The following is a 22,267-nucleotide window of genomic DNA, read 5'->3' as shown; positions in this document are numbered from 1 at the left end:
GAGGGCTCGGGCAGAAAGCGCAGAATCAACAAGGCGACAACCGGAAGGGCGAGGCCTCCATATAACTCCTAGGTAAAAGCAGCAGGGGTGGCGGTCTGGAAAGACCCCAGGACGGTGGGGAGGATGGCGGGAAGGAGGGTACGGCCAACTGGGTGGGGAGAGGGCTGAGCGGAGGGCAGAAGGGGTAAGAAGGAAGGGTGGGCTCGGGGGCAGGGGGGCTGGGGCCTGAGTCCCCAGGAACCTGGCTGGGGCGGGGCGCGGGCCGGGGCGGGGCAGGTGGGGCCGGAGGCGGGGTCGGCGGGGGCGGGTCCACGGCACATGCGCGCCGCGGCCGGCCGTGCGCCCTAAGGAGTGGCACTTTTTAAAAGTGCAGCCCGGAGGCCAGCCTGCAGCCGCCAGCACCTCCTGTCCGAATCTCGGTCCCGCCCGTCCCGGCCGCGCGCGCCCCCGTCCCGCACCAGTCCGGCCCCGGCCAGTCCAGCCCGCACCATGCCGGTCAAAGGAGGCACCAAGTGCATCAAATACCTACTCTTCGGGTTTAACTTCGTCTTCTGGGTGAGTGAGCGCGACTGCCGCGCGCTCCTCTCCGGGGCCACCTGTTCGCCCTGGGGACCCCGTGCGCGGTCGGGGGCCCGGGTAACTGGCACTGCTCGATCCGGGTAGACTCGGGCGGGAGGAGAATGGGCACTGCGGCCGCCAGCTGGCTCCTCGGCCAGGGCCGGGGCGGGCGGGGCGGGCACCTTCTCAGGGGGCTCTTTCGAAGCCGAGTGGGCAGGGGGCCACGGGGGCCTGGTGAGCTCGAGTCTGGGGACACGTCCCGGGCCTCTCCTTCACCGAGGGTTTGGGATGGGGTTTGTGTCCACTCCCACCCCAAACCCCTCCGAATGCAGCAGGGGAAGGCGCCAGGGAGAAGGGAGCACCCCTGTTCTGGGAACTCAAGGTCCCGGCAAGGAGAACTGGGGTGGGCAGGGCAGACTGTGAGCGGGGTGGGGTCTCACAAGTGGCAGGGCCGCGAGGAGGGGAGGATGCGGGCGCGCCAAGGGACTTCGGTGGGGTGGGGCAGGGAGAGCTCAGCTAAGACCTGCTGGCACTTCTGCACTGGAGAGGAAGCGGCGGGCCGGCCGCGGGGTCAGAACCTCGGGACCCAGCCCCTGAGTGAGAGTCGGGGACCCATCTCCACCCTTGAGGAGGAACCTTCAGGCCCGCATTCTCTCAGACTTTGGTTCTGAGTCGCCGTGAGAAAGTGGGAGCTCCCTCGAAACTACCTGAAAGACTAGCTTGTCTTGATTTTTTTTCAGGGGCGATAAGTATCTGAACTGGAGAGAACTCCGGCAGAGCTGGGGAGAAGAGGGGCGGGTGCCCACTGGGGCCTTTTGGGGGGGTGAGTCCTGTGTTTCTCCATTTCCCCGGGGAGATCAGGTGCCTGCCCCAGGGCCTCCGGCCTCACCCCCTCCCCGCCAGCCCACCCAGTGGCAAGGCCAGGCCACAGAGAGGACGGTCACCTGGAGAGGACACCAGGCCAGGGAGCTCCAGGACTCCTGCTGCCGGCCACGCTCAGCCTCTCTGCAAATGGGGAGCCTGAGGAGGGCAGCAGGAAAGGGGAGTGTCCCCTCCACACCTCCCCTGGGGTAGTTAGGGGACCTTTGTGTCCTGGTTCTGAGGGCCACGTCCCCTGCACACAGATAGACAGTATTTGCCCCTCTGCAGTCGGGAAGGAGCTGGGAAAGGCAGCCCCTGTGCCACTCTCAAGAGAGGTGGCTGTAGGAACAGGGGCATGCCACCAGAGGCTTGTAACAAAAAAATGTACTTATTCCTCTGGGAGCTGGTCACTGGGGTCCCCACGGACCTCGGGGCAAATCTCCTGATTTAATCCTCTCTCTGGAGCTGACTGAGTAAGAAACTGACCTCTCCTTGCAAGAGTTAACCACACCCAACACATGCTCTGGTGAGAATGGTACGCAGGTGTGCCCCGCCCAACCTTGGCCTGCTTTAGGGAGACCCTCCTGGTGTTCCCAGCAGCCCCAGCCAGCGAGCTGCCAGGCTGCACTTCCTCCTCACCAGCCCCCGGCGGCGGCGGCGCAGCAGAAAAGAATGTCGGAGGGTGGGCTGGCCCCGCCCTCCCCACCCGTCCTTTAGGGAGTTTTCCTCTCCCCTCCCAGCAGTCTCTCCCCTGCCAGTCTGTTGCTTAGTGCTCAGCTATCTGCCTCGGCTGCATCAGGGTTTGGGGCTGCAGGGAAGCACAGACTACCAGCCTGATGGGAGGCTCCCACGGCCACGCCGGTGTCTGCTCAGTCTCTTACCATCTCCAACCTGCCACCCCACCCGGATTCGAGCTTCCCCTGCCTGGGATGGGTGCTAGGTGACCAGCTATGAAATGGAAATGACTCACTCTGGGGATGTTTGGGTGTAGTTAGGAATGACTCTAGAGATCATCCAGTCCAGCCCTCTTCTTCACAGTGAGGAAGCAGAGAACCAGAGAGGGGGTGACTTGCCCAGGATCACAGAGACCGAGCCAATACTACAGCCCCTGGCCCCTTGCTTTAGTCCTGTCCTCTTCCATCTCCATCATGAAACCAACAAGGGTCCTGGTAACGGGCTGGTGTAGGGGGGTAAGCAGTAGCTACGTTTTCCTGAATTCATTATTGTTCAGTAGTTCTGGATTAAGGTCCCTGTAGAGATGAAGCCCTCTAGAGCTAGAGGATGGAATAAAGAAATATCATCATCTGTTTGTGCAGCATTTTACAGTCTGCAGAGTCCTTTTCCAAGTCCCATGATAGAACCAGAGCAAGAAGCATTATCCTAATTTTACTGATGACCAGGAAACTAGTCCCCAGAGAGGTTAAGTGACCTATCCAGGGTCCTGGGGCAGGATAGCATCAGAAGTAAGTTTGAAGGCAGGTCTGTTTGGCTTCAAGTCCAGCGCACTTTCCATCACAACCTGCTGCCGTGCCCAGCTGGGTGGGAAAGGAAGAAGGGTGAGAACAATCTCAAAAAATATCTTTTAAGGGAAGCTATGATCTAAGGGAACTACTTGGACTGTTATGAAGTCACCACTTCCCTTTCTCTCTTGAGACCAGGAATTTATAAACTTGGCACTTGGGACCTGATATGGGCCTTGAAAACCAGGAGTTGTGAGTCTGGGGGCCACCAGCACCTCATGAGCAGAGGATGCTGAGAAGGGTGGTCTAGCAGGGATCCAGAGAGAGGAAGCCCACCTCAGTGGCAGTGAGACGATCAGGGTGGCGTGGGGATGGGGCGTACCTCTTCCCTGGCCCCCACTCTCGTCCCTGTGGGACCCTGAGTGTCGGCTGAGCCTGCACTGCCTGCCCTCCCCAAGCAGGGCCTCTGATGCCCACAGCAAACCAGCAACTGGTCTGCTCTTCCAACACCCCGGAACCCTGACTTCCCAGCTCTGATTCAGTTGTTTGTGCCTTTCCTTCAGACCTCCTGCTTACCCACCCCCAAAAAGGGTTGAGAGGGAAAACATCTTCCTGATGTCCAAGTTGTAGAGTCTCAGGCTGTGAAGTGGGGAACCGGTGCTAGGGCCAGGTCAGGAACGTGTCTATCCTCTACCCCCTTCCTCTCAGATCCTAGGCCTGCATTGAGGGCCAAGTTCCTACCCCCACCTCCCTATGCCCCTTTGCTCCCTGCCTCTCACCCCTCACGCTCCCTCACTGATGGAAATAGCAGGGGATTTCTCTTTCCCAAGAAATGGTGTCGCCTGGACCTAATGGAGGCTTCAGGGAAACGTGGGCAGAGACCCGGACTGGAAATTCAGAGACCTGGTGTTAGGTTTCACACCAGCTCTGTCCCCAGCTCACTTTGAAACCTTGGGCAGGTCACTTTTGTTCTCATCTGTAAAACCAATGGGTTGAAGCAAATGGTCTCAAAAGCTCCCTTCTGCTCAGTCTACGAAACTAGCCCTACCCCCACTGCCTACAGCGATAGGACCTCCCCACACAACCCACAATAAGAGCCAGGAAATAGAAATGTGCAGTGGGTACTGAGGCTTGTCCTCAGAGGTTGGCATCATTTGACCTTTACCTCTGGGGTCTGCTTCTTGCGTCACTTTCCTCTTAACCTCACAGTTCCCTCTACTCACCCAGAGTGAGGTCTCTGTTTGGGGGTTCTCTTTTTTCATCACCCTCAGCCACTTGGGGTAGTACGGCCCAATGGTCAGAGCACCAGCTCCGGATTCGATTTCCCCATCACCACATGGAGCTGGTGTCCGCCCCGTGGGCTGCTGTGAGGGTGAATGAGAGAAAGGATGGGATGCACTTAGCACAGTAGCCTAGTACTAGGTGCGGAGTTAACTGTCCAGCTGGAGCTGCTGTTCTTCACCAGTTGGAAGTAGATCGGTGAGGATGGTGGGAGCTCTTCCCTAAGAAGTGTGGAAGTCTGAACCACAGATGTAGCCAGGAGCACACCCCGAATCCTCACATGCTGCTCCCTTGTCCTTCTCTTCCTGCTGTACTGCCAGCCTCCTTCCACCCCGCCTCTGCCTTCCCACATCAGGACACTGGCTCCATTTCATGTGTGGCTACAAGTTTGACTGTGGGGCGTCTCCACTTCCGAAAATAAAACTACATGGCAAGGAAACCCTAAGACCTCAAGATTCTGGGTCTGGGCAGAGTATGGACTGGGGCGGGGGCGGGGGCAGGGGGGAGGGGGGGCCAAAGCCCCTCCCACGCAGCCTGCTGCTTCAGCCAGAAGCTGTTTGCCTTCACCGTGGCGCTGAGCAGGCAGCTGGGCTGTTGTGTAAAATGGCTCCCCACCTTTGGCCACCGGACAGCCGGAGCGTTGGGAAGGCCGGCTGTGTTTGTGCTGAAGCTGGCAGGTCTGCGGAGAGGTGAGGCGAGGCCAGGTGTCTGCGTCTGCTAAGGAAAATAGGACTTCTCCCTGCCCACAACGTTCATGGCTTCTCCCCTGCTTTTCCCTGCAGTGGTTGTGGACAACAAAGATCTGACTCCTGATCTGGGGGAGAGAGAGGGTTCCTCTACACACACACACTCTACCCTTTCTTTTCACGGCACCATTCCAAACCATCCCCTTTTGGACCTGCTTTGTTAAGTGGCCCTGTGGAACGCCATCCTCGCCAGAGCTCTTTCTCTGCTAAATGAGTCTTCTGTGGCCTCGGATCTCGCAAATCAGTGTTCTCACATCTTCGTTTTGTGTCAGATGTGAATCTTCCCTCTTAACACACAGAGCTGGGTGTGACGTGTTTGATTTGTCTGTTTTCCTGTTCGATTCCATTTTATAAGGAGGCATGGCTTTTGGAATCAGCCGCACAGTTTGGAACTTAATAATACACCTTGGACTTACAGAAGCACCTTTTCTTCTAAAGAACGCAAACTTTGACTGTCTCTCCTGGGTGCGTCTGGCTGTGAGGGTAAGGGACCTGAGGTCACGGTCACCGTGGCTTCTGTGGTCCTTTTGCCTCCTTGGTGGCTGCATGTTCTAGATAGACCTGTGTCGAGTTGGGGAGAGGAGAGTGGAGAAGTTTCAGGAAGCTGCATATGTATGTTCTGTGTTCCTCCCTCGCCCAGGTTGGGGTCCGTGGGACTTTATTTGGACCGGCCACAGGTCTTCTCAACCAAGGCGTTGCAGAGAAACGGTCTTTACCTCTTTTACATACAGAAGAGCAATAATCTCATTGTTTCGGGGTGTGTTCTCCACTACCCCAAGGTATCCTTTGCAGCTGGAGGAATTCAGGAGACCAAAGGGCTAATCTTAACAATACATTTTTTTAATTTATGTTTGTGACGTCTGACTGCCGATCACTTGCCTGTTTCATCCCATGGAAAAAGTCATGCTGGTCCAGGGACATTTTCCTTTTCCAACAAGTGATGGCATGCAGCTGTGGAAAACAGTGTCCTGTCTCCAGATGAGATAATTTTATAATAATTACCTCCATCCAATAATTCCCCCACCAAAAAAGTACTTAGTTCTGGATAGTTTTTAAGTACTGTATGCTCTGATCCTCGACTGGTGGATCTTAACCTTTCTAGGGAATCCCATGAAATCTATGGGACCTGCCTCCAGAAACATGTTATGCCCATTTTTTTGCTTTTTTTCTGGAGGCGCATGGACCTCACATTATAAATACCCCATGTTGGTTTTTGTCTCTTGGTTTCCACGCAACCCATGCTCTTGTCTTGAATCCCGTGTTTCTCCATGAGAAGCCGGTTGCCCCACCACTCCCCCGGGACTGCATGGGGGAGTGATGGAAGGCCTTGGAGAAAGGCATTAGGGAACCGAAAGTTCTCGGATCAAGAGCAGCCCTGACTGGAGAGCTGGCCTCCCCGCCCAGCCTTGCTCTGACTCTCAGCTTAATCATTGCCCAAGGAGTGGCTTTGACTCTCCATTAATTTAATGAGTGTTCTGTATTTCTAGTCCACACGAAAAATCCAACTTAATGAGCTTCCAGCCAAGTTTTGCTTCTTGGGTTAGGTTTCCCCATAGTTTGGGGATTTGTCTTTGTTCGGGAAGGGCAGATTTCTGTCTTTCCCTCTTCCTCCTTCCCACCAAATGGAGACTAGAACCTTCTCTGGCCTTGCCTCTGAGGGCTTTGGAAGGGGAGAAATGTCTCCTGGGGGTCATTTGGGGACTTGGACTCCTGAGGAGCGGTATGCGGCCTGGTTAAGTAGCAGGGGAGGATGAAGCCGTCTGACTTGGAGAGGCGCCCATATTTGTTTGATTCCAGAGAATATTCCTGGATAGAGAGGTTTGGGGACTATTGACTTGGAGAAAAAGTCAATAAGTCTTCCTTGTTCAGTCTTCTTGCCAAGCATTGTACAAGGGAGCAGAAACAATGGCTCTGTAGGAAAGTAACCCTTCAAGGCTTACCCAACGCATATTTAAGGTTCCAGGGAACACCTGTTGGCCCGGCCAGGCCAATGGCCCATGACTCCTCCCTCCCAGGCCCCTGCCTCCAAACTGCTCAGGAGGCAGCTCCTTGCTTTTACTCCCAGTCTGAGCTGCATGTCAGTGTCCGAGTGCAGAAACCACAAAGACATGGCTCAGAGGAGAACATCCTTGACTGGGTTAAAATACGATAAAGTAAATCAGACGGTTTTATTAAATTCAAAACAGATTTCTATAGCATTTTAGTTTAATTTATCTTTAAACCTACATTGATTGGATCAATGGCATAATACATGATGTGCTTGATTTATTAAAGCTTTAAATGAAAAGATCAGCAAAATCATACTTAGTTTGTGGACTCGTTGCTTTTCAAGTCAATAGAAGTTTGGTGTTTTAATTTAAAAGATAGTCTGCTATAGGGGCCGGCCCCATGGCTTAGCAGTTAAGTGTATGCTCTCCGCTACTGGCAACCCTGGTTCGGATCCCAAGTGCGCACCGACGCACCGCTTCTCTGGCCATGCTGAGGCCGAGTCCCACATACAGCAACTAGCAGGATGTGCAACTATGACATACAACTATCTACTGGGGCTTTGGGGAGAAAAGGAGGGGAAAAAAAAGGAGGAGGATTGGCAATAGATGTTAGCTCACGGCGGGTCTTCCTCAGCAAAAAGAGGAGGATTAGCATGGATGTTAGCTCAGGGCTGATCTTCCTCACACACACAAAAAAGATAGTCTGCTGTAGACTGAATGTTTGTGTCTCTCCAGAATTCGTTTGTTAAATCCTAAAGCCCAATGCGATGGTATCTGGAGGTGGAGCCTTTGGGGGTGATTAGGTCATGAGGATGGAACCCTGGTGAATGGGATTAGTGCCCTTATAAGGAGAGGCCCCAGAGAGTACTCCTTCAACCATGTGAGATTATAGCGAGAAGACAGCTTCTATGAACCAGAAAGTGAATCCTCACCAGATACCAAATTTGCTGACACCTTGATCTTGGACCTCCCCTCCTCTAGAACTGTGAGAAAATAAATTTTTGTTGTTTGTAAGCCACCCAGTCTATGGTACTTTGTTATAGCAGCCCAAACAAACTAAGACAGTTATTTAGAGGTTCAAATCAAAAACACCTCTTCCCTTCTAGATGAGCAATTGCAGTGTGCCAATTTGGATGCTCCCCTCACATCAGTGCCCCCTCTGATGGGGGGTAAGCTGCTCTCACCCCTCAGCAGCCCTGCTCCTGGTGCAGAATGTGCACTCCAAAGACGGGAAACCCTTCCCACTAAACTTTTCCTCCTGCTCACCCTCATGCAGTGTCAACACCTTCCTTCTTGTGATGTGGGGCTGTGGATTTCAGTCTGTTACTGTTATGCTCAAACTTTTTAAAGCTTCCTTTCCACAAGCCTGAGGAAATCTTCCCATACTCTACTTTTCTCCACTCTAATCAAATTATAGCCCTGACTCCCTAAAACAGATAACCCTTAAAAGACCAGGAAACTCATTTCAAATAGAAATTAGATTCTCTTTCAGTGCAGGGGTGGGGAGGAGCCTTAGTATGGGAAGCTGGCATCATCCTCGTGTCGCAGGTGCCTCTCAGGACCCCGTGCCCTTTGCTTGCAGGATGGTGCTGTGGGGACAGGGCAGAGGCTCTGGTCCCACCTTGGGCCATTCCTACAGGGGCTTCAGGGACAGTGGCCGCTTGATGGGCCACGGCCCCGTCTGTGCACCTGGTGGCCAGCGGGCAGCTGCAGCAGTAGCGAAGCTTGGATGAGAAGAAAACACGCCAAGTTACTCTGGAGAGTGTGTTTCCCAGAGCATGCTTGTGTCCATGCTGGACTTCTGGCCGGTAGAGCAAGGGCGTGGCAAAGCCTCAGGCCAGAGGCCAGCGAGAGGAAGCGCAGGCTCCCTCTAGACTGTCCACCTGCGGCTCCCCCAGAGCGAGGCCAGGCTCAGATGGCACCTGCAGGCCAGGGGGCATTCCAGGTGCCTTCCTGTTGTGAGAGGGTAGGCCCTCTGCTCTTGCAGATGGGCTCTTTCAGGGCCTATAAGGACAGAAGATGCCACTTTTGAAATGGATCAAACATGGCTAGGAGGGAGAAAGGACAAAAGGGAAAAATTCTAGCTGTGAAATAAAAGAAATGGATCAAAAAGACAAACAGTTTAACAAATGATTGAGAATTTGGGCTTTGAGTCAAAGTGTTCTGATTTCAAGTTCTAATTCAGCCATTTATTTGCCTGTGGGATCTCAGATAAACTACTTAACTTCTCTGCCTGAATTTTCTCATCTGAAAAATGGCAGTGAATATTACCTACCTGGTGGGTCTATTGTGAAAATTAAACGATTCAGGTGGAGTGCTTCGGGAGGGTTGTGGGCATAGCAAATGTTGGGGTGCTTACTATCTAATAATTAAGAGACCTAAAGTGAAGGCAGGGATCGCGGAGAGGGACAGGGCGGGTGATCGTCAGACGCAGCAGTTGGGGAGCCTTGGCTCTTGCTGCCTTTCTGGCTTGGTGCTCGAGAGTGTCGCGAGATGGAAGAGGAGGGCTATTCAGCTGAGCAGCACTGGGTGTGCCTTCTGGCAACACTGTTGATCCACGCACCATAGCATCGCTTGAAAGGTGTAAGAGAGAGTGGCATCTCCCAGCACTCAGGGCCGTGCAGGCAAGTGGTAACCAGTCCTACAGATGGAATGAGAGCTAGCTGGTCCACATGGCTAGAGTGTATGAGCGAGAGAGAGAGAGAGTGTGTGTATGTGTAATCGCCAGACATCTTAGTGAGGCATACACAATGGAAAACAAATGTGTGGTATTCTGGAATTTAAAGCAAAACATCCCCCAGAACAATCCCCCACATCAGATGATTTTGGTTAAGATCAGAATGCCTGCTTTCAGCAGAAAACGGATTTATGGGCTGGCTGGTGTGCGCTCCGTGTCTGGCAAGCAGGCAATGGAAACTTGACATGAAATTTCTTGTTTAGAAAGAGGTTCCCTTGGGCAGAGGCCCCCCTCCCAATCCCTAGCCCCGGAGTACTTAACACCAGCACATCGTATGAGCTGAAGCTTTTCCCCTCTCTTAGGCAGAATAAGGGCTCTGGTTTCTAAATGATGCTGACTTTCTCCTTGAAAAGGAAGATTTCTCAACTCTTGAACTTGTTCAGACCGGGTCGCTGCCTAATTTCCATAAAAGTTGCTGAGAAAAAGCTTACAAGGCCCTTTGTCACCTGCCACACCCCAGATAAGGGACCAAGCTACCTCCCTTCCGCCAGGGATGAGACAGGTGTGTGCTGTGCATGTGACAGGAGAGAGCTGGCAGCTGTCGTCCCGCACCTGCTCTGTGACCATGGGCAAGTTACTTGACCTCTCTGAGGCGGTTTCCTCATCTCAAGCTGGGATGATCGTAACTCCCTCGAAGGGTAGAACAGTCCCACGAGCACTCTTAGATTCAGGAGGGGCCGCACGGCCTTACAGTAGAACGCTCTTTCCCAGTATTCCTCTTCTCCCTGGGAAATCTGGCACCCTTGCTCCTACAGGGAGCATTCCCCTGTTAGCCTGAGGCCAGGCCTGAACATTCAAACACAATTGCCCAGCAGAGCCAGGCACAGCAAGATGATGGCACCTACAGGCTGTGGCCATTGAGCCCCTTCACCCCTCCAGCAAGAGGCCGTGAAGGGCACTAGAATCCCCAGACAGGGAGGCCTAAGGTCAGCGGGCAGGCTTGAACTTCTGTTAGGATTTTGATTTATTTTCATATTGAATTATATGGGTGGTGCCATAATCTTCTCAGTGTTTAGGGCAAGAAATGGCCACAAGAGGCAGAGATCTGCTTCCCCAAGGACCTGGCTTCTCAGGGACGGTTGGGTGTTTTCTCGTTGGTGTCAACCCCGCAACGGGCCCCAATGCTGTGAAAGAACAGCATGTAGCCGCAGGGGCCCTATGACCCAGGGTTGTTGTTGGGGAATGCAGGTGCCTGAGGGGCGGGGAGAGCAAATTGTTGACTCTCCTCTAGCCCCACTTTCCTTATTTGTGTAATGAAGGTAATAATACAACCCAAGTCTCAGGGCCCTGAGGAGGAATGAGGGGCTATTTCATGGAAAGCTGTTATCGTGATGCCTGGCTCATAGCAAGAGCTCAGATGTTAGCTTCTGCAGCTGTTGCTGTAGTTACTGTTATTACTAACTCTCCTTAGAATTTTTCGGAGATTGAGGTTGTCCTAAACATTCGCGTTCATCCTTATCTTATTACTTCAGTTCTGTGAAGCCGCAGCATGCGGGATTGCTCAAAGCTGAAATTTTACTAGATTTCATCCCTTTCCGAAGATAAATTAGAGGACTTGTCTTTCCATCTGCCTACAAAACGCCCATTTCAGAGATTTCCCCAGTTTAGGAGAGGTGGGTGAGGAGAGGTACCAGTTTTACACTTTGCTGGAAATGGGCCCGTAAGGATGCCCAGTTGGCAGAGGTTCCTCTGTGGCGTCTAACAGGGAATTCAACAATCGGAATCGAGAGAAGAAATCTAGTCTGCCTGCAAACCAAGAAGGGCAGCCTCAGCACCCCTCCTTCAAGTCACTCCTCATGCTTCCCAAAAGAGGATGGATTCCTCTTTCCTAGAACTTTCTTGACACCTTGAAGCCAGGTCCTAGAAGGGGGCAGAGCCAAAGTCACCATTGCTTCTGTGTGGACACCATGGGAAGAAAAGAGAGGAGGGTAGAGCTGGCCCTGGTGCGTTCTCCCTGGGACTCAATGATGATGGGTTGAGACCAGCACCTCTCCCAGCCTCAACGGAGGGAGAGGGGGAAGGAGAAAGAGAGCACAAACCCAAAGGAGAAGGTAGTGGTGGGTGCCCTCCCTCCTTCTGACCTTCACCTAGGCTGGGGTGATGCCCTGTACCTGAATCACCTACCTATAGCAAAGAGGTTAAGGTTTAGGTCAGAGCATTTTGCCAAATTCAGCATGTGCAGACCACCCTCCTGTCCCCCAAGAAAAGTCCGTAGGGGTTCCCATTCTTCCCATTCACCAGCTGGGCAGAGAAGGAGCACAGTGTATTGGGAAGAGTGTAGCTTTGAGTTGTCTACACGGATCTGGTTCAGTGTGAGCTCTGCCTCTTGCTGGCTGTGTCTTTTTGAGCAAATTAGTAACCTCTCTGAGCCTGTTTCATCTACAAAATAAGGGTGACAAGAGGATTAAATGTGGTAATGTACACAAACCACCGTTTGTGACTGCCACCGTTATTATATTCCTTATTTTCCTCTCCTTGGTGTCTGGAGGTGTTGCTAATGGGCAGCACGCCTGCCAGAAGTCAAGTCCACTAAAGCTAGGTGCCCTACAATGACACTGACCATCAGCCTCTGCATGTATTCTTTTTTTTTTTTTTTAAAGATTTTATTTATTTTATTTTTTCCCCCCAAAGCCCCAGTAGATAGTTGTATGTCATAGCTGCACATCCTTCTAGTTGCTGTATGTGGGACTCAGCCCCAGGATGGACGGAGAAGTGGTGCCTCAATGCGCACCCGGGATCCGAACCCCGGCCACCAGCATTGCAGCGCACGCACTTAACCACCAAGCCACAGGGCCGGCCTGCATGTATTCTTTAAAAAAAATCTGTTTTTCTAGAATTAGGGTGGTTTGAGGAAGAGTCCACTCTCATACGTAATAGCAGCCTGACATAGGCAGAACGCAGGCTGCAGAAATCAGGGGGAAGTTTTTACCAAGAGCACCCGGCTGCAGAGGCTTTGGGAATCATTACGGCTTCTCTGGGAGGAGGGTTCATGGGGCGGAGCCTCTGTGGTGAATGCACATTAGGAAGCCAAATGCAGGTTCTAACTTGAACCATTTACTATGACCTCCCAGGCTCAGTGGGTTTAAGACAGTGTTGTCCAGCCAGTATCTCTCTTTCTTACCTCTTGCTTCCTTCCCTCTTACCTGTCCTGTATCCTCCCCACTAACTGTCACTGTGTACCAGTTCCCGGTGGTCTCTAGGCCTAGTGCCTGCAGGGCATCTGAGCCCACACTCTCCAGATGGGAGTGTAAAGTGGAATGGTGGAGCCTGTGAGCTTCTCTGACACACAGGGAACCCTGAGCCCAGAGAAGGCTCACACATCTGCTCCCTGGCCCCATGCTCTTCAGCACTACCATTTAGAAAGCTAGTCTCTGGGTTCAGAACCCCCAGAGAGCTTTTCCATGTCCGTCAGTTGTTCGGTGTTTAAATGAAGGCCAATTGCAGTGGTTCTCAAACTTGAGTGAGCATCAGAACCATCTCTGGATGTGGTGAGGGCCCCACCGCACGCAGATCTCTAGCTGAGTAAGTCTAGGATGGGGACTGCGAATTTGCATGCCTGCCAAGTTCTCAGGTGCTGCTGCTGCTGCTGCTGCAGCTGGTCTGGGGATTACATGTTGAGAATCCCCGGCCTAGAAAAAAGTTTCACGGTGGCCATTGAGGATGTGAGCTCCTGTAGATTCAAGCACTGCCCTAAGATGGGAAGCTTGGTGGAAGCCTCGAGAGCAGAAGTTGTCTAGAGGGACTAGGTGACCCCAGGATGATCATAGTCACAGGGGAACTTGATCTCCAGGACTGTGATCTATGGGGCTTTTCAACTCATCTCTACTAAAACTAAAGTTGATAATATGCCCTTGTTGCCATCTTTAAATTCTGCCCTGAACTAACAATTTATTGTGATCCTCAATGAAAGCAAGTCATGGCCATTTTTTCTGCTGAGTAGAGTGGAGTCTGGTCTCTGTTGTTGTTTTACTGTGTGGTGGGGCTGGATGAGGGAGGCCTCCGAGACCTCTGCTCCTGCCCAAGTGGCTTTACCTTCCAAAGACAACAGCTCAGCCTTCCTTTGGAGAGGCTTAGAAGAGGCCATGAGGACTGGGCTCCTGTTTGTTCTTGCTGGCGGTGCCCAGCCCAGCCTCCTACCGAGTGAATCAGCCCATCTGAGGTTTGGCATTCAGCTGTGAGCCAGCGTTGCTATAGAGATGGGTGAGGCCCCCAGCGCACAGGTCTGGGTGGCCTGACTTGTTTTTAAATGTTGAAGCCCGTGTGAACATAGAGGCCCTTATCTCCACTTCTGAGGCTTTCTTAAAGCATGACTGATATTTTGGGGCCCAGAAAAGCTGGTAGGGGAAACTTGCATCCTCGGTGTTTAGTCTATTGCTGACTTCCTGGGTGCCCTGGGCAACTATGCCTACAGATCTCCCAAGTCCAGTACATTCAACAAAAAAAATCCAGGGCTGATACATATCTTCCTGAAGGAGGAAGTAAAGAGATAAAATCGCTTCTCTCTCTGTTATCTGCTCTTTTAATAACTCCTTTGAGGAGAGCTAATTCGCCCATGGAAGCAGCCTGTGACTCAAGGAAGGACAGAGGCCTCCAGTCTTAGCCCACAGCCTCCTGTTAACCTTCCTTCTCCACTTTGCTTCGGCCATTTCCATCTGATCCTAGGGGAGCTCTGGGAAGCAGTGTGTGGGTGTGATGAAGGTAAATTTATCCATCCTCACCACACAACACTCACACAGACTTTCACAGAAACCAGACCCCAGTGTCCTAGATTGCCCTGCTCCCGCCCAGGCACCTTCTCAGATCGTAAGAGGATACACAGCTGACGTGTGCCGAGCGCCATGAATTGCCCACTGTCGTCTCGTGTCTTTCTCAAGGTTTATGATTATTATTATTTTCCCCACAGAATCTGGCTGGCTCTAGCACTTCACATTATTCAGAGTGTTTCACACGCATCACCTCATTTAATCCTCACCTTCCACCTAGGCCAAAGGCAGGACAGGTATCATACTGTCTTTTCTTAGAAATGAGAATGCTAAGGTTCAGAGAAGCTAAGGCAAGTGCTTGGTGACATATAGCTCCAAGGTGGCATCACCAGAATGAGACCCCAGAGTCCAGGCCCTTCCACTGGTCCAGTCATTCTCAACAGAGATGTGTGATGGAATCCCCTCGGGCCCTTGGAATCCCCTGGGTGGAGCTGAGGCGGAAGCATGTTTAGAATTCCCCCAGGTGACTGACATCCACCCCACGTGGATGGCGTAGGCATGCAAGTGACAGGTGGCAGAGTGGAGGCCTCCTACTCCTTACTCACCCTTCTTTTCCATTGTGCCACCTGCCCATCACTGAAAAATTTCACAGCATCTCTTTGACTATAGGCTCACCAAAGTATTCATATAGCCATTGCTTTTCCAGGACAATGGGAAGTAGGAAAGAAAGCGCTCCCTTCCTCCCCAACCCCATCCTCTCACCACTGCCCTCCTCCAGTGCCTCCCAGAGTGGCAGTGTGACCACCTCAGGTCTGAGGCCGGCCTCAAGAGAAGCCATGCATGGAGAATGATCTGCTCTCTACTTTCTTGGCTTTCTAAGACAGCTGGATGGATAGAGAAAACACAATGAGTAATTTGTCCTTTTAAAAAATGTGACTAGTCAGGTCATATTACGGAAGAAAAGGAGACCAAGCCAAGATCACCCAGTTTGTTTGCCATGAGAGGATTATTCTTTGAAGTGGGGTTTGTCCCACAGGCAAACATGCTTCTTTCCACCTGGGGGATGGGATGCAGTGCGACATGTGCACGCACACACACACAAACATTGAAACCTCTACAGCCAACCCGTTGCTCTTTTCCTTCTCGTCACCTGCTCATCTTTCTGCAAGCTTACTTCAAGTGTTTCCGTCAGTGGGGCCGCCTGGACGTAAAGACCTCCTCAGGTTCTAACTGGAACCAGTTTTGCAAACTTGGCGTAGGGTCAAGAGGATTTGTGTTCAATCCTTCTTTGGAATTGGAGAGGTTTCCTTTAACTCCAGGTGTGTGTTTCAGTGTAAGGTTTCTGGACCTGCCCTGTAGCAGGATTTGTGGTGTGACTCGCTGAAATCTTGATGTTTGCGTGGGTGCTGTTAGCGAGTGTGCGTCAGCAGTGAATGAATGTGGTGAGAGAGGAGACGACCAGGAAACTGCTCACCGTGGGCCTGAGCCTGGGGGGGTACTGAGTTCTCATGTCCCCTGAAACTGGCAGAAGCTCCGGGTGACTGGGGTACCTGTGTGTCCATCCAAGGTTGGAGTATCTAACCGGACTTTTTGAGAGGCGAGGACACCAGTGCATGGACTTTTCATAAACTCTCATTTTCAAAAGACTTTATGTGGATTTGCCTCTAAATCTCACTGTGACGTTTCATCACAGGCCCTCGTAGGTCTTTCTCAATATTTTCTCCGGGCAAGAATTATTCTTTGTAGATTCTGACTTTTATTGTGAGATATTAGAAGATGGATCTGGATGAAAAGCCAGATGGGAAAGGAGGCTTGTCCAAGGGGAGAAGACCCAGGAGAGGAAATTCTGGTGGGTTTCAGAGATTCTCTTTCATTGAAGTAATCATTCATTTATTGAATAATTATTTACTAATGACTGTTCTATCCATAGTGTGGATGGGGCAGAGGGGAGCTACCAACTGACTAAGAAATAGCCCTGCCCTCAAGGAGCAGATGCCCTAGTGAGACATGAGATGAGCACACCCACGAGAGGGAGGGAGGATGCTGGCGAGAACAGATGTGGACCTTAGGGATTGCACTTCCTTGGGAGGAGACTGAGGAAACCGTGGGGACGCAGCAGGCCTAGCTGGCCACAACGGCTTCCCAGGAGGAGGGACTTGCATGAGCAGAGGCGGGAGTCCACGAGACTTATTTGGGAAACTTCGAGCGATTCCATCTAAGGAGCCGATGAGGAGGAGGCAGGGTGGAACGGTGTCGTGCCGCTGAGAGATCACAAAATGTGACAGTGGAGCAAAAGCCCTAAAGGTTGGTGACCAACCTAAGCCATCTGCAGCCTTTCGGAGAAACAGCTGGAGGGCATGAAGGGCAGGAGGCAGGCTGGGAGAGTGGAGCGGTGACCACTTACTTAGTGGTCTTGGAGGTGGGTTAGCTGCAAGCCGGGGTTTTGAAGCACAGAGCAACCAGAAGGAGCAGGGAGGCTGAAGGAAGAGAGGGTTTGTTTTCTGTTTGGTTTTTAGGATAGAGAGACCTGCCCACAGGTGTTGGCACCAAGTGAGCCAGTGGCAGAGACAGAGAACAGAGGCAGGAAAGAGGTGGATTCATGGAGCAGGTTCTTGAAGGAGACGGGATGCTTTGAAAGAGAGGCCCCATCTTCATATAAATAATAAATAGATATATACACACACACACTTTTAAAAAGTTTTAGAGCTACAGAAAAATTGGCAGAGATAGTCTAGCGAGTTCCCTCATACTCCTCGTTGGTTTCCCCTGTTGCTGACACCTTACATTACCATGTTAGATCTGTCACAGCTAAGAAACCAACGTTGGAACATTACTGTTCACTAAACTAGACTTACTCAGATTGCACTTGTTTTTCCAGTAACTTCCTCTTCCCATTCCAGGATGCCATCCACGATACCACATGATGCCTGTCATGTCTCCTTCATCTCCTCTGGTCTGTGACTGTTTCTGTCTTTCCTTGTTTCTCATGACCTTGTCAGTTTTGAGAAGTACTGGTCAACTATTTTGTAGAATGTCCTCAATTTAGATTTGTCTCATGTTTTTCTCATGGCCCGTCTTCTAAGAAAAAAATGAGCATGCATGAAGAAAAGAAAAAAATTCCAAGCAAAACAATGGGAAAAATCTATCTTTTTTCTCCCCGCACTATCAAATGGATGGGACCATTTCTGGCCCAGAGGCAACGAAGCTTTTCTTAGCAAAACCAGAATGTTTCCCTCGGGCTTTAATTGGAAACGGAGAGGTAGCCATGCAGACTGTAGGCTGGGCCTGGGGCTGGGAGTAGAGGTGGACTTTCTATTTCCATCCCCACCAGACCAGGTAGTGCTCTTGGGCAGGTCGCTGTCCTCTTTCCAGGGCTCTGTGAGCAGAGGATTGTCTAACTGAGCGTCCACATCAGACCTGCCTGGGTCCCGCGCTGAGGGGCAAGTGTGTGGCCAACAGTCCTGCCACACATCAGTGAATTAACCTGGGAGGAAACCGTCAACTTCTTGGCCTCCTATTTTCTTATTTTTATGGAGTCCCTTAATAATTGACTGGGTGCCATTTTTTAAAGGTTAAAGCTCTCTTTGGTTTTTGCTGATCCCTTCCAATTTAGTTTCTCCTAGTATTCAAGTAGCTGGGGGCGAGAGCCAGGTGGGGGGCTGGGGAGCCCCTCTGTGCCACACCACAAAGTGAGTTCTCCTGGGAAGTACTCAGAGCTCCTTAGATGGTGCTGCCTGCACAACCGTGGGAGCCATTATTAGGTGACGCCAATTATACACATTTCGTGGCCCTGTGACCCCCCAGCCATCGTGACCCAGCCAACTGAGGCAATTTCTCCAGTAGCGTTACAGAAAATGGGGCAGCTGAGGGCTTATATAGCATCCCTCAGGCCAGTTAACTCAGTAATTTAATCCAGAAAGGCAGCAGGACTCATTCCTCTGTGATGTTGTTGAACCGAGTGCTCCCTGTCCTGCCCCTGACGTCCCTTCCCCCTGGGTTTCTTGAACCTTTCTCCTCTCTTATGGTGTGTTTTTTAGGTGTAAGAGACTGAGATCTATTACCGTTTTTTCCATTTTCTCCAGAGCTAGCCACCTTTCTTTCCTCATTTTAGCAAAGTCTTCTGGTGTTGACAACCAGGCAGCATGACCTTGGGTTTGGGGTGGGGTCCAAACATGCGGGACCTCCGACTCCTGCATCTGGCCTTCTCCGTGGCCGGGGTGAGACCTGAAGTCCTTCCCTGTCTGCTTCCAGTTTTCCAGCACAGTGTCCTTGCCGCCTGTGCCTGTAGACCAGACAGATGAATGGACTTCTACAAACTGGCTCAGGAGCCTTGAAATTACAAATTGGAAGAGGCCTCACCAGTGGAAGGTTGATTTGGGTGCCCTGCCGTTATCTGAGCGTGGACTCATTTCCAGAGACCCAGCTCCTGCCCGTGAGGGGCTTCTGTACAGAGGGTAGCTTTCCAAAATCTTTTGTAGCTTAGTTCTTTTGGATGGGATTGTTTTTATTCTTTCCATGGTGACTTGTTTAAGAATTTCCCTGGCAGAATAAGAGGCAGGTGGGTAATTTTATCAACAGGGAGAATAAGATGCCTTGAGGATAATTCTTTGATAAGCACAAGCCTAGAACAGAAGGGACAATAAAGGACAGTGCCTCTCAGGTCCTGGGTGCTCTCGGCAACAGCACCACGGAGATGAAGATGACGCTGAGAGGGAGGTCAGGGGTTGTGGCTAAGTGCTAACCAAAACTTAGCTCCAGCCTACACGGTTCTCAGGTCAACACGTTCATGTCCACAAGGAAGCCAGCAGCCTCAGTCTTCCATTTTCCGGGGGTCTGATTGGGCCTCCATGTGTTGGGGGAAGAGGGGAAAAATACCACCTTCTTTCTTTTAACTCTCCAGGACCCTGGGGGAGCTAGGCCAGGGCCTGCCCACTGTGGAGTCCACACCCACTTAGTGTGTATGTGTCCAGTACCCAGTGTACAGGGGTGTCCCCGCTGGGCCCCACGATGCCCCTGCCCTAACGGAGGTGTTTCTGAGTCAGGAGAACCCCATCTGAACCAGAGTTCCCAGGCTGGGGATGAGGGAGAGACTCATACTTCTCCCCGAGCCATGGCTGCTGTCTTTGGATTAGGCCAGGACACCCTCACTCACCTGCATGTCTTTTGTTAATAAGGAAAACCTGACCCGTCTGTTTGAACCCAAAGTTCTCGGGTTCATTTTAACTCTAAAATTCCTACTCCTTCAAGCCTGGCATCCATGAGTCTTTCTTTTCTGCACTGTCTGGCCCCGGGGTACTTGGCCTTGCGTAGTTCTTACTGATGTTTGGTGTCACCTTCCCTAAGATGAGGACTGAGAGGTCTGGGAAGATGCTAAATGGGGGGTGGGCGTGCAACACTGGTGGTCTGAGTGCTGATAAAGTCGTTCTCACAAAGCTCATGTGGTACCTCCTTCCGAAGTGTTTCTCATATACTCTCCTGTATTCTTTAGCCACACATAAAAGGCAAGGAAGGGCCACATCTCACCATTCCTGATTTACAAATGTGAAAACTGAAGCAATAGAACTCTAAGCCAGGAATTCCGGATCCTCGTGGAAAGGAAACACACCCATATCAGCTGACAGCACTGGGGGTCTAGGCAAGGTTTGACTCTACTGCAGGCTGAGGTCTGGGTCTCCCTTTCCACTGCTGCCATCTCCACTCTTCACCCAACACGTCCAAACCCACTGCCAAGTCATGGGAAAAAGGAGAGGAGCAAAGAAGGAAAGAAAGAGAGGCCTGTCCACACCACAGGCTGTGCCAGCTCCTGGGGCAGAGAACCAAGTTCACTGAAGCGCAGGGCTCTGACATAGGGCGCCTCTGTTGAGAAGGGAGGGCCAGTGAAACCTGGGGCCTGGGCGTTGGCCGGGAGCCCACACTCAGCATCCAGGCAGCCACTACACTGCAGCCTGGGAGTCGCTCCCAGGCAAGAACTGGGGGGCTGGTGCGAGCTCGAGACCTCAGCTGGCACGGGAGGGTGGGGGAGAGCTTGGCAAGAGGCCTTCTCCACAGGCGTCTAGTTAAACAATGCCAGGAGGGCTCAGTTCTGTTCCTTATTGGGAAAATCTGCCCTGTAGGGTCCAGTATCTCAACTTGCCCACCTATGAAAAGGGATTTTCATAAAATTCTAAGGTGGGAAGATTACAATGGAGGTTTCTGGATGTTTATAAGGATGTCTGATGTTTACAAGAATCCCTTGTAAGGAAGCCTGGACCTAAAACCTGGAACTGAGTGGATCAGCTTGTAAGGTTTCCCTGTGTGAAGAGGGAAAGGACAAAATATGGGCAACTGAGGGGAGACTCTGATATGTCGTTTACTGAGCAGGGTGGTTTGATAAGGAATCACAGGTGCCCTCGGTGCATGGGTGTGCCCTTTGAGTGACTTTTTTTTCTTTTTTTATTGTATGCTATATGTACAGAGTCGTGCATAAAACATGAACGGTTTAAAGAATAGTTATGAAGTGGATATCCATGTTGCCACCACCCAAGGCAAAAGCTAGAATATTGCCAGTGCCCTTGACCCCACCCCCCAGTGCTAGTCCCTTGTTAGAAATCCCTCCCTCCACCTACAGATCACCACTCACTTGATTTTATGATAATCACTTTCTTTCTTTCCTTTGTCACTTCTAGGCACCCCTAAACAGCATAGTAATTTTTAACTCTGTGGAATCATATTGTATGTGTTCTGCAGCTCCTGCTTCTCTTGGGTGGCATCCTGAGATGCATTCATAGTATTGCACTCAGCTACAGCTGGTTCATTTTCACTGCTGTATAGTATTCTATTGTCCCTAAAGTGGCCATCCTACCACTGTACTGCTGGGAGATGATTGTTTATTCCTGGCTGGCTGATATTTTTAGCAAACGGATTGATTCCCCCACCCCCACCCTGGCTGCTGCTACTCGCAGGTGCATGGTGAGGGGCAGAGACCGAGAGTGGTCCCAAACTCCTTTGCAAGTCTGGCCCTTCAGCACTCGGGGACCATGCTGTCCCTGGCTGCCAGGATTAACGCTGACATCCTGTGTATCTTGCAGCTTGCTGGGATCGCGGTCCTTGCCATTGGACTATGGCTCCGATTCGACTCTCAGACAAAGAGCATCTTCGAGCAAGAAAATAATAATTCCAGCTTCTACACAGGTGAGGAGGGGAGACTTGGTGCTTCCTCCAGCTGTGGAGAGGCCGTGTTGATCCAGGGACTTGGGCTGGGAAAGACTTCTGCTCTGGCCACAGTGGCCAGTCATGTCACTTTTAGGCCATGCTTTTGTGTAGTTGTGCCCATGCATTTGCATTTGACTGATAGGGGTTTTTTTTCCTGCTAAGTCTGGCATTTTGACCATTCTCTGATGTGAAGTTGGCTCTGCCAAAGTTGCTGCCACTCTTGAGGGTTTAAGAACCTCTGTTCTTGGGGCCGGCCCAGTGGCGCAAGCAGTTAAGTGCGCGCGCTCCGCTGCGGCGGCCCGGGGTTCGCTGGTTCAGATCCCGGGCGCGCACCGACGCACTGCTTGGCAAGCCATGCTGTGGCGGCGTCCCATATAAAGTGGAGGAAGATGGGCACAGATCTTAGGCCAGGGCCGTCTTCCTCAGCAAAAAAAGAGGAGGATTGGTGGATGTTAGCACAGGGCTGATCTCCTCACAAAAAAAAAAAAAGGAACCTCTGTTCTCATCCCTGATCCTCTCTAATTTCATATCTTCCTAGGCTTGATCATTTCCTTAATTCAAAAAACTTTGTCCTGGGGATCCCCAGTGCCAGGAAAGGGAGAGGTGACTTCTTCCCGCTGGGGCTCTGAGACCTGAAAGACCTACCTCTGGGATAATACGGTCAAATACAAGAGACTAGCAGAGACACCAGTCCTTCGGACCTCTGGTGCTGGTGTACGTGCCATGGGTGTTAAGTTTTATT

The 22,267-nt window shown here is 51.6% G+C and overlaps 1 protein-coding gene across 1 annotated transcript in view; it reads left to right on the top strand.

Moving 5' to 3' along the window:
- The first annotated feature begins 390 nt into the window (after positions 1–390).
- CD9 (CD9 molecule) overlaps positions 391–22,267 on the top strand; it is a 33,000-nt gene continuing 11,123 nt past the window's right edge. Inside the window, exons 1-2 of the mRNA XM_004438738.3 lie at positions 391–555; positions 21,402–21,504. Coding sequence (XP_004438795.1) covers positions 490–555; positions 21,402–21,504 — 169 coding nt within the window. The 5' untranslated portion in view covers positions 391–489. The remainder of the gene's footprint in view (positions 556–21,401; positions 21,505–22,267) is intronic.

Source organism: Ceratotherium simum, chromosome 17 (genome assembly GCF_057802395.1).
Source record: "Ceratotherium simum simum isolate JZ-2026a chromosome 17, ASM5780239v1, whole genome shotgun sequence".
Classification (NCBI taxonomy): domain Eukaryota; kingdom Metazoa; phylum Chordata; class Mammalia; order Perissodactyla; family Rhinocerotidae; genus Ceratotherium; species Ceratotherium simum.
The sequence above is the reverse complement of the archived record's forward strand: the minus strand, read 5'-3'. Positions and strand labels throughout refer to the sequence as shown.